Source organism: Erythranthe guttata, chromosome 6 (genome assembly GCF_056151865.1).
Source record: "Erythranthe guttata isolate IM_541 chromosome 6, IM_541, whole genome shotgun sequence".
NCBI lineage: Eukaryota > Viridiplantae > Streptophyta > Magnoliopsida > Lamiales > Phrymaceae > Erythranthe > Erythranthe guttata.
The window spans coordinates 13,282,406-13,299,220 of NC_142538.1; the positions used below are offsets into that span (position 1 = coordinate 13,282,406).

At 33.9% G+C, this 16,815-nt stretch overlaps 1 protein-coding gene across 1 annotated transcript; it reads left to right on the forward strand.

Annotated features, from left to right (window-relative positions):
• Positions 1–3,758: 3,758 nt before the first annotated feature.
• On the forward strand, positions 3,759–7,256 carry LOC105962742 (uncharacterized). Its single transcript, XM_012987068.2, has 3 exons — positions 3,759–4,679; positions 5,851–6,067; positions 6,288–7,256. The coding sequence occupies exons 1-3, from the start codon at positions 4,452–4,454 to the stop codon at positions 6,770–6,772; spliced, it is 930 nt and encodes a 309-aa protein (XP_012842522.2). The 5' UTR covers positions 3,759–4,451; the 3' UTR covers positions 6,773–7,256.
• The last annotated feature ends 9,559 nt before the right edge of the window (positions 7,257–16,815 follow it).

The window sequence follows — 16,815 nt, forward strand, 5'->3', positions numbered from 1 at the left end:
TAAATAATCCTCTAAATGTGTGAGAGCTTCAGCTAACATGAGACGAGCATCACATGGCAAGGGTCCAGTGAGTTGTTCAGCAAGCCAATTATCTGACCAAAATTTGACCGCTCCTTAACCCACGATCCACTGAGTGCATTCCTCCATAGTATCAACATGGCTGTGAATTGAGTTTCAAAGGGGAGACGCCATCAGCTTATTAATATTAATCCTCTTATCGCAGTATTTGGCTTTGGCAAAACGAGCCCATAACGAGTCGCCTTTCATCACTTGGCATAAAAGTTTTCCATGCAAGCATCTCATAACTTGTTTAATTGGACGAATACCCAATCCACCTTCCTCAAGTGGTGTACAAACCATGGACCATTTAAGCCAATAAGTACAAACATCACCACCTGAGCTCCATAAAAAGAAAGCCATAAGCTATTCGAGACGGTTAAGAACTAATATTGGGACTTTCGAACATGCTAATGTGTAAATCGGAAGATCGGAAAGCACCGATTTAATTAGCGTAATTTTGGTCGCAAAAGAAAGGAGCTTGCCTTTCCATCCTTGGAGTTTTCGACGGACTTGTTGAACAAGATATTCAAAGTACTCGATTTTACTTCTCCCCGAGTAAATTGGCGCCCCAAGGTACAGTAGAGATAGGTCTTCTTTCTTACGTATCCCAGTTAACTGCTCGATACGTGTATACTCAGACTCTGTCCACTTTCCCACATATAGATGACTCTTTGATGTGTTGATTAACTGACCAGAGGACTTCTCGTAGGCCGTAAAAACGGTCATAAGCGCTTGTATAGATTGCTGCCCCACATTAGCAAAGACAATGATATCGTCCGCATAAAGCAAGTGGGAAGCCGCCAATTCATTTTTCCCCAATTTACACTGTCGAATTTGATTAGCTTCAATTTTTTTGGTGATATTGATCGTTAGAATTTGCTGCGCCGGGATAAATAGGAGTGGAGATAGCGGATCTCCTAGGCGGACCCCTCGAGTCAATTTAAAATTACCCACAATATTTTAGTTGACTCGGAACGAGTACCAGATACCACAAATATTCCGCTAGATAAGGTCACACGCTGCATGTGAAAGACCAAAGGAGCGCATGGATCGTAAGAGAAACCGCCATTCCAATCGGTCATAAGCTTTGGCCATATCCAATTTAAAAAAAAAAACATTCCCTCCTTTACATTTACGATTGATGTCGCGAATCAGCTCTTGGGCCAAAACAATATGAGAGGTGATTTGCCGACCCTGAACAAATCCCACTTGTTCATCGGAAATAAGAAATGGTAAAATTTTCCCCAATCTGGTAGCGAGAATTTTGGAGATAATTTTTTCAGAGAAGTTACATAAGCTAATGGGACGGTAATTGGCAATATTCTGAGCACTTTCAGTCTTTGGAAGCAAAACCATGATGGTTCTATTCATCTCCTTAAGCATATAACCTCCACGGAAGAAGTCGCCAATAATGTTATTTAAGTCGTACTTAATGGTCTCCCAACAGGCTACATAAAAGTGGCCTGTAAATCCGTCATTACCTGGAGAGCTTGATGGATTCAAACCTTTGACGGCATCATAGATTTCGTCCATACTCGGAATTCGGCAAAAATCAACATTAAGATTATCATTAACCAAAGTAGGCACTCCGTGAAAAAGGTCCTCGTCCATATAGTAATCTGAAACTGAAAATAAATTGGCCAATTTTTTTTCAGGAATGGGACCAATATCTGGAGGATGTGTAGTAAGTGAGCCATCTTGACGAGCAACTTGGATACATGATCGTTTTCGCCGAACTTTAATGCTCGCGTGGAAAAGGGCCGTATTCCGATCACCATCTTTCACCCATGCAATCCTAGCCTTAGATCTGAGCATCTCCGCTTCCCATTCCTCCAATTGGACAAGCTATTTTTTTCAGCAATAAGATGATCATCCACCAAGTCGCTCCAATATTGCTAAAGGTTATCCTCAAACCCTTGAATACGAATCTGGCATTCACGGATATCCCTATGAAGAAATTCTACGAGGAGGTTTTGTCAAATAACCTCATTTTATTTGAGGCTATTGCAAATATACCCATTATGAGCTATTTATTCATAAAGAGTATCATACCAAAATACTTTTTACAAAAAATTCTAGACAAAGTCTCAAGATGTGTAAAAGACTATAATACCCTCTCACATTTAAATATGCTCAAATTTCATCTATTTAACTCAATTTAACCTCAATTCGACCCTAAATTTCACCACGTATGCAATTTTGACCCCAAACCCAAATTATGACTCTAATTTTAACCATCGCCACCAGTCAGCCGCCGTTGACTTCTTCTTTTTTTGCTTGATGTCGCGCCGATCGACGCGATCTCCAGCGGCGTTGACTTTTTTTTTCCTAAACATATTTTGACCATTGTAAGAAAAGTAACATTACTGTTGTTGACAATGTATTAACTATATTACTATTTAACACAGTCATATTGTTAAATTACTATCTAGCACATTAATATTAACACAATAAAATCACTATGTTACATAATAAATTATTGTGTAATGCAATAATTTTATTATGTTGACCAGTCAACAAAGGCAAATATTACTATCGTTGACAAAAACATTATTATGTTTATAGTAATTTTACTGTCAGTCACAGTAATCTTACAATAGTAGACAATAATATTATTATGTTGACCGGTCAACAAAACAAATTAAAAAAAAAGCAAAAGATAAATAAATAAAATTGATGTGGTTAACAATAATATTATTGTGTTTACCGTAACGACAGTAATATTACTATTATCGTTTAGTGGCGATCGAGAAAAAAATAGAAAAGAGTTATATATATAAAAAAACAAAAAAAATGTCAGAAATCGGAATCCGAAAAACAATCTGAAAAACAAAAAATCAAAATTGGATTTTTGTGGTCCAAAATTGATGAAATTGAATTTAAATTGGGTTATAACTAGGAATTATATGTAAATGGTTAGGGGTAATTGTATCATATATATTAAATTTGTTTTTATTTATAAGACATATTAAACGGAGAAGTTTATTGACAAAAAAGTTGTTAGAACCGGATCAAACCGGCCAGTCAGATCGGTTCGACCGTAACCCGACGTCGAAGTGGTCTGGTCTGACCTCTAAGACCGGAAAAATTAAAACCGGGGTCAAATGACCAAAACCCGGTTCGACCGGCTCAAACCCGTGACCCGACGAGTGATTTAAGGAACTCGATTTTTGGTCAAAACATCTCAAACCTCCATTAATTTAGTTATTTGTGGCTAGATTTGAGTGAACCTTCACGAACTAGTGGTGGGAGGCCAGATCTAGTCATGAGTAGTCAAAGGATTGCCAAATATGGCCATCGTTGATCAAATAGAAGTGGGCGATTGTCGGATTTGGAGAATGAAGAATGAAAAAATATAAAATATAGTAAAAAATGGGGTAAGGTAGATACAAATTAAAATAATTGGTGGGAGATTAAAAATATAAAGAAAATAGTATTTATAAAATATTAAAATTAATAAAATAATGACATATTAAAAAAAAAAAAAAAAAAATCCGATACCGCATAATCAATTCTGTTATAACAACATTAAATTAAAAAAGAGATATAACACATAAATCTAGAATAATAAAATTAATTATGCATTTTCTCATAAAAAAACATATTTTATTTTGATGGGTTCAATTAAGGCAGCGGAGGGAGATGCGAATATCCAAAATAAATAAAAATAAATGCACGAGCACAGGTTTACCGTCCACATTCACCTTCTCCCATCAAGTTCACCTTTCATCCATTTTTTCATTCCCACAGATTTCCCGTGAACAGTTTAACTTGGGCATTACGGAACCAGCGGAGCCCTTTTTCGTCATTTCACTCAAATCGGCAGTCTCACCTCCCCCATTATTATATCTACCATGAACTCCGCCTCCCAGTTGCCTTCTTCATCTCTAACCTTTTCCCTTTTTCCTTTCTTTCTAGATTTTGGGGGAAAAAACACACACACATATATACACACATACATATATGTACGTATTCATATTTTTTTTAATTGATTTTTTTCATCATCACTGAGATCAAATGATTCAATTGTTTTTCCGATTCACAAAGTTCGGAAACTTCGAATTTGATTGACATCGAATTTGGGGCTTCCAATTTATCTTCTTTTCAAAATTCACCTTTTTTTTTTCTTTCTTCTTTTATGGTCTATTGTTGCTGATTGATATATGATGATTTTTCAATACAATTTGTTGCAGTCGAATTTTTTATAGTTTATTTGGGATCGACCATTCAAAGTTTCGATTTTTTTGTAAATTAATTCATGAATTCTTAAGATAAACGAAAAATTGAGGATATTTTTTTTTTTTTTGCTTTTTGTTTTTTGTTTCTGTAAGTTGAAAAGAAGGGTATCATCGGTTATTGGAGTTTGGTGGTGTAAGTGAATTGGAGGTGGAATGAGCTGCGGCGGGGTTTATACGTCGTCGTCTTCGAATGAGGTGCTGAGGGGGATACATTTGAGTGGGGCAGGTGCAATGAGCCATGAGAGTGAGCATGATTTAGCAATGATGGTCAATGATTTCTTGGAGAATGGTAATAGCGGTGGTGCTACTGACCTAACAAGATACAGCAGCGACAGCGATTCCAGCTTTTCTGATCTCCTTCTTCTTGCTGATAAAATTTCGGTTTGTCTCTCTCTCTCTCTCTCTCTGGCTTTACAATATCTTTTGTTATACCATTGCTTTTGCTGGATCATTTTGATCGGAGATTTATCCCGGTATGTTTAGGCGTGTGCTCATATAGTAAACAATTTGAAGGATAAGACTGGGTTGAGGTTGAACTAAAATCTGATTTAAGCTAGGTTCTTTATTGTAATGAATCAAAAACTATGTGAAAACTAAATCAAGTTACCCAAGCTTGATTTGTATTCGGTTCGATAAAAAGTTGTTCAATTACTAATCGAATCAAGATTGAACATAAGCTTTGAGCAATAGTACGCTCGGCTTAACTCATTGTTTTATACTCGTAGAAAAAGGTTAATAGAAGCTTCCAACTGCATCTATGGTTGATAGGGCTAACTGATTCTACTTTACGGGTTGGTGGAGAAATAACGGAGTTGTGGTGTATGTAGGCTGAATTATGGGATGGCTCTGTTTCGTGTTTCTCTTGTCTTACTTTGAATCGCGGAAGTGTAATAAGTGCACTATAAAGCACCACTAGGTGGAAGCAAATAGATGTGTACTGTTACTTTTATGGTTTCGATGTAGCTTGTTGCTTATGCGTACGAAGGTAGTAATCAACCTCTTATCATGAGCGTGTGTTTGTTGGTACAACGGGAATGGGGAGTTAATATCGTACATTTCCTGCTCAAGTGTTTTTAAAATGAAACCATTGTCAGAGTCCATTGGTAATAGGTTACTTTATCGTGTTGTGATTTTCATTGCAGTACCAGGGGTTCTTCATCTTTTGTCTGAAATACCAAAGACTCTGTTCTAGAATATTTCAATTAGGTTTAACTCCAAGAACGATCAAGCCAGATTAGCTTTATCTTTTGACTTTTGGGGGGTTCTTAGCTAGCGGCATAATGTTAATGGTTCTCGAATATAACAATTCACATTTTTTTTATTTAAAGCATCGTACCTTCTCTGTTAGTGTTTCTTTTGCATCTTTATTACATCTTCGCAATATAAGCAAATTTAGCCGCCAACAATTGGAGCTTATTTCCGTGTAATAATTCATGTCACTACGTAAGACTTCGTGGTTCTTCTACATAATGATTGCATTAACTATTTTCTTAGTTGTTCTTGCGGTTGTTAATTTATTACATTCCCTAACTAAGTTTTTTACGTCTTTCAGTATTTCAAGCTGGCGAAGAATCAATATGAAAGTGACTTATTGTCGGTTATCAATTCACTTGCACTTTCAATTAATGAAAGAGATCTTGATGCTGGAAATTCAGATTTGTGCAATGCTAGCTGCATCAGGTTCGCCCTAGTTAAGCTTCTTAGGTTATCTGGTTATGATGCCGCTGTCTGCACATCCAGGTGGCAAGGAATCGGCAAGGTTCCAGGAGGTAAATATCTCTTTTCTATAACTATATGTTTGTAAATGTGTGTGTGTGTGTGTGCGCGTCTATATATATATATATATATATATATATATATATATATATATATATTTCTTTGAATATTTTTTTCACCAGCCAATTTTTTCTTTTTTTTTTTTTTTGTCGTAGAGAGGTACTAAGAAAATTAATGCGTACTGATACGGTACTTGTATTCCTTGCAATGCAGGTGATCATGAATATATTGATGTAGTCCACAGTAACGATATGGGAAGTAGTGAGCGTGTGATTGTCGATGTTGACTTCAGAAGCCATTTCGAGATTGCTAGAGCCGTGAAACCTTATGATAAGATATTGAAATCGGTACCGGTTATTTATGTGGGAAGTTTGAATAAGCTCAAACAGTTTCTTCAAGTAATGGTGGAAGCAGCTAGGTCTTCTCTGAAACAGAACTCGATGCCTCTCCCTCCATGGAGATCGTTCGCTTATTTGGAAGCCAAGTGGCAGTCTCCGTATCAAAGGAATTTTTATCCTTACGAAAAGAACAGTAACCGTAACACCACCATTCCTCTTGAACACAAGAATTGTGCTGGGCATCTTCGAAGACTGCATTCTTCGCTTTTGTCTGAGATCGAAATCGAGCGAACCCTTCGGCCCTTTAACCGTGGTAGGAGGGAGAAACTTGACAAGCGGAGGCGTTCGTCTTTCCAATAGTCGGGGATAAATTCCAACTTTCCAATTCTTTCAACTATGGCAGATTCATTCGGTCATACTTTAATTTTTTTTTAGAACTCAGAATATTTGGGAAAATATAAATTCATCTGAAGCTGCGCGCACACTCATTCGTATTTTTTGGGACTGCAAACTATATGCGATCGTTAGGGATGATTCGCCGGGAACAATTGTCAATATAGAGTGGGACTGAACTTCGTTTTCTCCTTGTGGAATTTTGTTAGTTGAGCAAAAATTTTGTGGTGCTTATTTGTTTTGTTAAGTTTTTGAGAGTTCATTGAGAAGCTTATGTATGATTTATGTTATGTCAATTCATTTTTCGGGAGCTCATTTATTATCTAGTAGTAGGTCGAGTTGGTGGAGAACCTCCTTTAATATTTTCTTTTGAACTGAATAGAACTGAGAGTTTTCTATGCTATGGAGGATTTGCTGATGTGGTTGTTGATTACTATTTTTTCTAGAAAAAGAGTTGTTTTTTTTTTTTTTTTCTTAATTAGCAAAAATTTGCATATTTGAGTTTTGAGATCGAAATATATATATTTGGCAATTTATTTGATTTTGTCGATAACAATTGTGATGGATGATTTATTTGAACGTGGGGGGCGAAATCATGTGACGTGAACATATTTTGGGTAAAATAAAGAACACCTTTTTTTCTCTTTTGAATTCGATTAGTTAGTGTACCGTGGGTTTCCTTATGTTATTTTCTGTCGGAAAACTTTGGGTATAGAACATGACTGAGGTATCGAGGGCTCTTCTTTGCCTCGTTTTTATTCTTCTTATATGATATATTACAAAATCAAATTAGATATCCTAGAGACTATTTAAAATATTTCTATGCATTTGTTTTTGTATGAACCACAGTGGCAGATTACTTTTCTGATTCATGAGTTTCATTTTGTTTCATTGTTTTTGTCATTGGTGCAAACTTCCTCAGCTGGTGTAGTCCTGAAGTCCAACTAGTTGTTATTGAAGCAGGACTTGTTAATTAATAAATTCTAAACATATATGACAATTAATATAGGGAATATGAAAGCAAAAAGATTCAGGTGTTTGAAATTTGATTATGAAAAATCATTTCACTTCCAAGACAGCATTTTGTAGCAGTTACATCTGGAAGAGGAGGATTATTCAGAGATTCGCCGCCAGTTCGTCAGTCGCGATAGCATAAATATTTTAATAGGTCTATCTTGACTACATTAAACATAATAACTCGAAATGAGCATTGACGAGGCACTATCTCGACTTCTCATTTGCAAACGCATGAGCTATCTTGATAAAATGACGTTGATAGCCAAAACAATAAAAACCCTACACAAGGCTCAAAGGCAGGCCAATGACTTCCCATTTTAGGGGTTGGTTCACCAGTAGCTGCCATTGTGAGATTTTTTCAGTTGTTTTTTTTGCCGTCGGGGAAGAGAAAAAAGTAACGGAGAATGTGAGGAAGGAGAGAGGAGAGAGAAAGAGAAGAGAAGAGAGAGGAGAGATAAGAGAGTGTATAAAGAGAGAAAAAAATAGGGATGGCAATTTAACCCGCTCCACCGGTACCCGCCCCGAAATTACCGGGTAAGCTTCGCCTATCAGCTAATGTGGTGGATACGGATTTTAAAAATTTCACTAGTAGCAGTTACAGGGGAGGTACGGGTTATGAACATATGCACCCTTACCAACCTCGTATCCGACCCGTTTATATATTTTTATTAAGATTTTATATTTTTTCATATTAAAAAATACCAATTTTTAGATATATAAAAGGACACCTTTGAGCATGTAGGGCCCGGTGGACTTGTTTATCAAAATGATCTACTAATCAAATGCCCCAACGTATCTTACCGAAATTATATCCGAAGTTTCATTGCCTCAAATTTTACCATACCAAAATAAAATAAATAATGATGTGGGACCTCCTCAACGTATTTCATGTATTTGAATGTATTTTGTGAGTATAGAGTGTATAGAATGTGTGTTCTTGAGGTTGTGTGTGTATTTCCCTGGGGCCATTTTTTTTTACAATATTTCGGATTTATTTTTTTGAAAATCGGGGTGTTTTTTGGATTGATTTCATAAATACAATAAAAAGTCATTTCAAACTACGCTTTATATGGATCGTTGGGTTGAGCTTGGATCAACGGCCAGCTCTCCAGTTTTGTCTTCTTAATCGGACGGTCCGGGATTGATCAGGACGACGCCCTTAAAAGGCGTCGTTTTGAATGACGCCATTTGACCTGCCACACAGGATTAAAGCGGCATTCATAGTGACGCCTTTTAGCAGCCGTCGGATTATGTTTATATCAACAGCTGGATTTGAGCTGAGATTTTTTTTAATTTTACTTAATTTTTTTTATTATTGAATTGTAATACTTAATTGAAGTTTAATTTTAATTTAATTATATATTGTAATTTAAATTTTTTTCTTCATTTATTTATGTAATTTATTTTATAATTTACTATAAAATAATACAAAGTTAATTAATTAACCTAACAAAATAATTAAGAAATAAAGAACTATTTTATCAATTATATTACTTTTTGTGAAATGAAGAACTTTTTTGCATAAATTATAAATAAAGAATTATTTTGTCAGTTATATTATTTTTTTGTCAAATGAAGAACTTTTTTACATAAGTTATAAATAAAGAACTATTTTGTCAATTATATACATTATTTTTTTTAAATTTATATTTTATTAAATAAAAATAATAAAATGCCTAATTATTAGGAAATATTTTTTATCTCCAAATCCTTTAGTTTATTTAACTTGTTTTTATTGAATAACTAAAATACTAAAAAGTTTTAATAATTAACCAACATAAACTACAATAATAATAATAATATCATCAATGACGGTGACCTCCGGTGCCACATCTCAGGGGCCTTCTAGTCATGTGCCCTCTACCAACTTATTCATCCTCATCATTTTCATTATCACTCAAAGAATCTGTGGATTGAGAATAAGGATCGGGTGTCATCTGACGATCTACCAGTCGTGATGTAGACGAAAACTGATGCGTAGACCCCAAATGAACTGGGTCTTCCGAATTCATATTCGGATTATAGTAGGGGTATGGGGTGTACAGATCTGCATCAACGGGATTATAATTATACTCACATTTGTAGATAGTATTAAAAATAAAATCAAAGGTACTAAACATACCGGATGGATGTCAGTATGATCTAGGATCTGGATAATTATCGAATGCCGGATAATATGCACGAGAAGAAGTTTCTGCCTCACCGTCGTGCATCTGAGTTTGTGACTGAGGCATTTGAGACAGTGGCATCTGAGTCTGAGTCTGAGGGTGAGTCTGAGTATAAGTCATCTCAGATTGAGGCATATCTGAAGGTCCGTGTCGAGACTCCAAGACATTAAGACATGTTATGAGAGTTGGTAGATACGAACGATAGCCATCCCGTGGCGTGTCTCCGCCATCGTCAGAAACAATCAACGATCGAAGACGCTGAATCTGAAATAAGTAATAAGAAATATTTTATTTTTACAAGATATACATTAATAAAAATTATATAACAAACAAAATTTTATAATAAACAAATTTGAATACGTACTACTGTATCCATTGAAATCTTACCTCCAACCTGAAATCCTGTACGATCAGATGGGGTAATCGGTGATATGAAACGACGCGTGTGCAGTTCATACCACTCAAAATAACCCTCTTCGGTAGTAGGACCGTCACTGGCATATGGATAATCAATAATATAATTGACTCTATTATTCCAAGCAGTAACATAAGAAACATTTGTAAGACTTCAATCTCGGTTGGTAGCACTTGTACGGTTAGCATTGACGTGCATCTGGAAATCTGCCTCGGTATTTTTAGGAGGTTCATGTATGGGTTGTACCATCCCGAATTGGCGTACTACTCTGTCTGGTCGATGCATCTCTACAATTACGTGGCATATCAGGGGGACTCTCGATACTCTGCATCAAAGCAGGAGATCGTCGAGTTACCAACAACAGCCTGATACTCTGGATCATCTAGATCATATGGCGTCCATATAAACTGATCTGGGAGCATCTGATCCAACATCATCCTAAAAATACGAAGAACATGTGCATCAGTCTCAATGAAGCTGACATGGTTGGTCCGCCTGTGATGTATTATTATATATTAAACTAAAAATAAGGGTTAAATGCAAAAACACCATAGTACTATGAACTTTGTAACATATACCCTCGTACTAGACATAAATGCAAAACCCCCCTCACATTACATTTTTTTTCAAAATACGACTATAATACCCCTACTGAAGCATATACATATAATAATATTACAAACATCTTTACAATCCTATTATTGTTGAGAATTTGAACTACCAGAAGACATTTAAGAAAAAATGAAGAAATTAAAAATGACAAAAATAAAAGGTTTTATTTAGAAAATTAAAAATAAATCTAAGTAATAAAATTTTTTGAAGAAAAAAACAAACATATCAAAATTCGAGCAGGTCAAATTGACCGAAAATGTTAAATAATATAGTGGAATATGACTCAAACAAACCCTTATATTTATAGGCACAAAAAAATAATGCGCAGATTACCGTGCACCGTAAAAAAATAATGCAAAATTAATTTAACATAAATTTTGAAACCATTACCGTGCACCGTAAGGTGGTACGGGAAACTCATATCCCCATACTCAAGTATTGTGCCCCATTTTTTCAAAGTAGGTATGTGCCTCGATGGAGGAATTCACATCCATGCTCATATCTGTTAAACAATACAACAGTAAAAAATTCCAGAACCCCGATCCGAAATTATGCAAATACCATCTGATATGCCGGAATGTAAATGTTTGTTGATGCATTTGAAAAACAACTTCCATGCACTAGCGGTCTCTTCATCAACAATTGCATACGCAAGTGGTAAAACTTGTTGATTCGCATCCAAACACACAACAAGCAACATCTTATGTTTGTACTTAGTGTATAAATGAGTTCCATCCACGCTGATCACCCGACGACAGTATTTGAAACCACCAATACATGGCTTGAAGGCCCAGAAGACGTATTTGATTATGTATTTCGATGGATGATTTGTCGCGTGATGTTCCCACTCAACAGATGTGCCTGGATTCCTTTGTTGCAGTGCTTTCATAAATTTTGCCAACTTCTTGACCGAACTCTACCATGTTTCATATACATTTTCTCTGCATCGCTTCAAAGTGTACCATGCCTTCATGTAGGATATTTCATATCCTATTTGCGCGGTCATAATCTCTCTTGCCTTTGAAATCTCACAAACTGGATTTTCAGGAACACTGTTCAATAGAATTGCGGCGCAATAATTGATGTTCAAGTTGCCATGATTGTTTGTCATCCCTTGCATACAGCAACTATGATCGCCATCGTAGATCCCGATTCTAAATTGTCCTCTACCCCCAATTCTTGATTCTCTTAGCCTCCATCTGCAAGGTCTTGCTTCAGTGCCATGTTTGCAGATAACTTTCCAGTTCTTTTTATACTTTCGATAACTTTAAACTCTCTTTTGGCAAATCGAATGGAGTGGTCTCTAACGGCTGAAATGACCCGTGCTTTACTATCAAAAATCATTCCCTTTTCGAGAGTACCTTTGCTGCTATCATAAAATTTTGACCACATACCCGACGTAACATCAATGGAATCGGCTGGGATTTCAGGAAATGACATAGAGTAGAACGAAGGTGGATCATAAAACTGAGTAGGAGGTTCTGCAAATAATGGAATATTGACATGAACATGGGGAGTTGATGGAATATCTGCCTGCGATATTGTTTGTACAACGTCATCAACGACTTCTATATTCTCATCATCGTTCTCTTCACCATTCTCATTATCGTCTCCACAGTCGGAGGGTTCGGAGTCACTTCGAACATTTGGCCAATGTGCGTCTCCGAAAGGATCCTCGTAATCATTATTATACAATGACTAGTTTCATTATGAAGATCAAAATTTTCATGAGCATTTCTCATGCCACTTTATTCCCCAATATATACCCCAAAAAATGATAAGAAGGCATCAATGGCCCGCTTCAAAGCCCATATCAGAAAACCCTTGTGTAACCGTAACTAACTCAGGATTTGTTTGCATAAAGGAATTGTACGTTTCATTCAAATCAAAAGGTTGTGAAAGTCTCGAAGGGGGGTAGAGAGGTTCTGATGTAGTGAATTGTGAAGGTCTCGAAGGGGAGTAGAGAGGTTCTGATGTACTGAATTGTGAAGGTCTTGAAGGGGAGTAGAGAGGTTCTGATGTAGTGAATTGTAAAGGCATCAAAGGATTGTATAAAGGTTGAGAGTCAACATAAACATCTATGAAATCGTTTCCTTCATTCGGGTGCAAATAGATTTATAAAGCATCATCACTTGTTATCTCAGAAACTATTTTTCTCCATTGATTTTGATACCATCTTGATATTTTGCCAGACACCGATAACACGAATTCATTTCTATCTATTCGGCAACGTGAGTATATTTTGGCCAAGAAGTCTGAGAAAGATATATCGCGTTTAACTCGTACGACTTTATGATGAGATTGATCATAATTCACTGACAATCCATCATGAACAATCTAGCCTCCTATGTACACGAAAACTTTGACAGTATTCCTACCCGAAGTTGCCATTAAAACCCTATATTTTGATATTTTGAGATAATTATTTTTATTTCGAAATATTTAATATTTTCTAATTCTTTTTATAGCTACAAGCACTAATGTTAGATTATAAATCAGTTAAAACAAACAATTAATATTTAATATTTTCTAATTTCTTTTAGAATTTGATAGTTCGAAAACTATTAATTTGTATATTATAAATCCTAAACAAATTGTGTAACTCGTAATTTTTTGACACATTCATATAATACTAACCAGTTACAAAACAAACAATTTGTATAAATTAGCAAACTTATCATTCAAGTAATACTTTAATTAACCAATAAAATATTTAATTTACCTCAAAGATAATTGAAGATTTGCTAGCACCCACAATCACTTCTCAATCCCACCACAAGTTAGACTTCCACCTAGTTATAACTTAAAATAAAAAAAAAAAACCATCAAAAAAAATTTCAGCAATTATTTAAAAAAGAAAAAAAAAACAGCTCCAACCCCAAGTTGTACTATATTTGTACAATATAACAAATAATTACCTTCAAATTATTATTATTTGCTACCTACAAAAATCCCTTCTCAAACCACCACAAATTAGACTTCCACCTAGTTATACCAATAAAAAAAACAACAAAATTAAAATATCAGCAATAAAAAACAAGAAAATTTGTGCAATATAACAAATAAATACCTCCAAATAATTATTATTTGCTAGCAACGTAAATCCCTTCTCAATCAACCAAAAATTATATTTCACCTAATTATAACAATCAAACCACAACAAAATTTAAATTCCAGCCGTTATTTAAAAACAAGAAAAAAAAAAGATGAAAAAATGTGAAATTATTAAAACATGGGATCAAAAGTGAAACTGATGTAAACTTGAGGGGCAAAAGTGTAATTTTACCATTTTCATAAATTAAAAAGGAAAAAATAAGAATTTTAAAGTCATTGATATTGAATTTTGACTAAATATCCATAAATTCAAATAGTTTGCAATCATAAATTTGAAATCTAAACCCTAATCATGATAAAATAGACAATTTCTGGTCATAAATTAATGGTACTAAGAAAATGGCACACACCATTTACAGTGATTATTAGTACCAATAACATCAACAATTTGAACAGATAAACACACAACAAAATTCGTCTCCTTAAAATTATAAAACATGGAAGAAGCAAACAGACAAAACTCTTGTTGAAAAAGAGACAACAAACGAACAAAACCACATCATAGTTCATAAGGTAAGATTTGAACCTAAGTTCTAATGTTGGTAGCCTTGTTGAGGATAACACATATTCTAATGCCATGACTAATTCTAACAATTTACCCACTAACTCACTAATAATTAATTAATTTATCCTTCTAATTATTCTACTAGTATCATATTTAAACCATTAAAAAATTTAAATTTCAGAAATTATTTAAACACAATCAAACATTCCTTCTTAAATCCACCGCAAGTTAAAGTTTAACCTAATAATAACAAGTAAAAACAACAATAAAAATTTGAATTTCATAATAAATTATATATATTTTAACAATACAAGAAATAATTTATCTCCAAATAATTGATAATTTACTAGATAAAAAATTCCATTAATCCACCATTAATAAAAATTTAACAAAATAATATTAATAGTTAAAATTCTATTTAACTATAATAATAATTGAAAGAGTGAAAAAATTTACCTCAACAAGTACTCTGCTGAAATTAATTAAAATTACCTACATTAATTAAAATATAAATGAGCAAAATACAAATTAAACAATAATAATTAACAAAAAAAAAGAGAGAGAAAAAAACTCACGGTTGGGAAGAAGGGAGCAAAGGGAGCAAATGTGAGGTGAATTCCAATTGTTTAAGGAATATATATATATATATATATATATATATATATATATATATATATATATATATATATATATATATATATATATATATATATATATATATATATATATATATATATATATATATATATATATATATATATATATATATTAAAATTAAGAAAAAGAGTTGGTTCTAAAATTTATAACGATTATATTTTGTTGTCAAATCACTTGGAGCATTTACAACAACATATTTCGTTGTCTTCCGTCACTTATTCACAACAAAAATAAATTTGTTGCCGTTGTAAATATATATATTAACTACAATTTTATGTCGTAGCAAAAAGAAATACTATTTTGCAACAACAAAGTTGTTGTCTTACATTAAATTCGTTATAAAATACATACGATACTATTCACAACAACATGTTTCATTGCCTATGAGATTCAAAGGCAATAAAAATATCTTGTTACAAAAACGTTATTCTTTAGCCACAAATATTATATTTCGTTGCTAAAATATAACTATTGACAACCAAATTAATTTCGTCGATAAAGAAATCGTTGCCTATTTTTCATTTTCTTGTAGTGAAAATTACATAATTAATTTAACGCTGCGATGATTGGATTTCTTACTTACGTGCAAGTGGTCTGTGCATTATGCACATATCTTTTCAGTGAAGTACCTTAGTTCTATATATATATATATATATATATATATATATATATATATATATATATATATATATATATATATATATATATATATATATATATATATATATATATATATATATATATATATATATATATATATATATATATATATGATCGAGAAGGATCGAACGGTCCTTAAAACGCGCGATTTGAATTGACGCGTTCAACCCATCTGACAGGTCAAAGCGCGTCGTTCAAAACGACGCCTTTTAAGGGTCGTCCGATCCTCTGATCAATCCGTGACCGTCCGATTAAGAGGACAAAATTGGAGAGCTGGCCGTTGATCCAAGCTCAATCCAACGGTCCTTATAGAGCGTCATTTCAAATGACACTTTATTGCATTAATGAAATTCATCCGAAAAACACCCCAATTTTCAAACAAAAAAAAAAAACGAAATATTATAAAGAAAAAAAAAATGGTCCTATTTCCCTGTGTGGTTCCTTTGTAATGATCCCTCCTTTTCTTCTCCTTCCTTATCTTCTTATTAATACTAACCCTAGATAGAGGAGAGTGGAAATGGGCCGATCTTGTTGGGCCCAAAATATGTGTTTAGTGAGCTAGGGTTGAAGAGGTAAATATGCTGATTGGTAAGCCTATTGGGCTTGGGCAAAATAGCCCGGATCAAATAAAATAATATAAGACTTTAAAATAATATATTTAAAGACCATGAATTAATTCTGAAATCTCATTTATGTTTCTTAACTTCGAATATAAAATCTGAATTCTTAAACTCTATCCCCTAATTCAACAGTACACTTAATTTAAAAAACTCCTCTGCACCTTCTTCTAAGCATATCAATTAGAGATCTTTGCTCTCTCTCTGGAAAGCTCTATTTTTGGACTTTGTTCATATCCTGAATA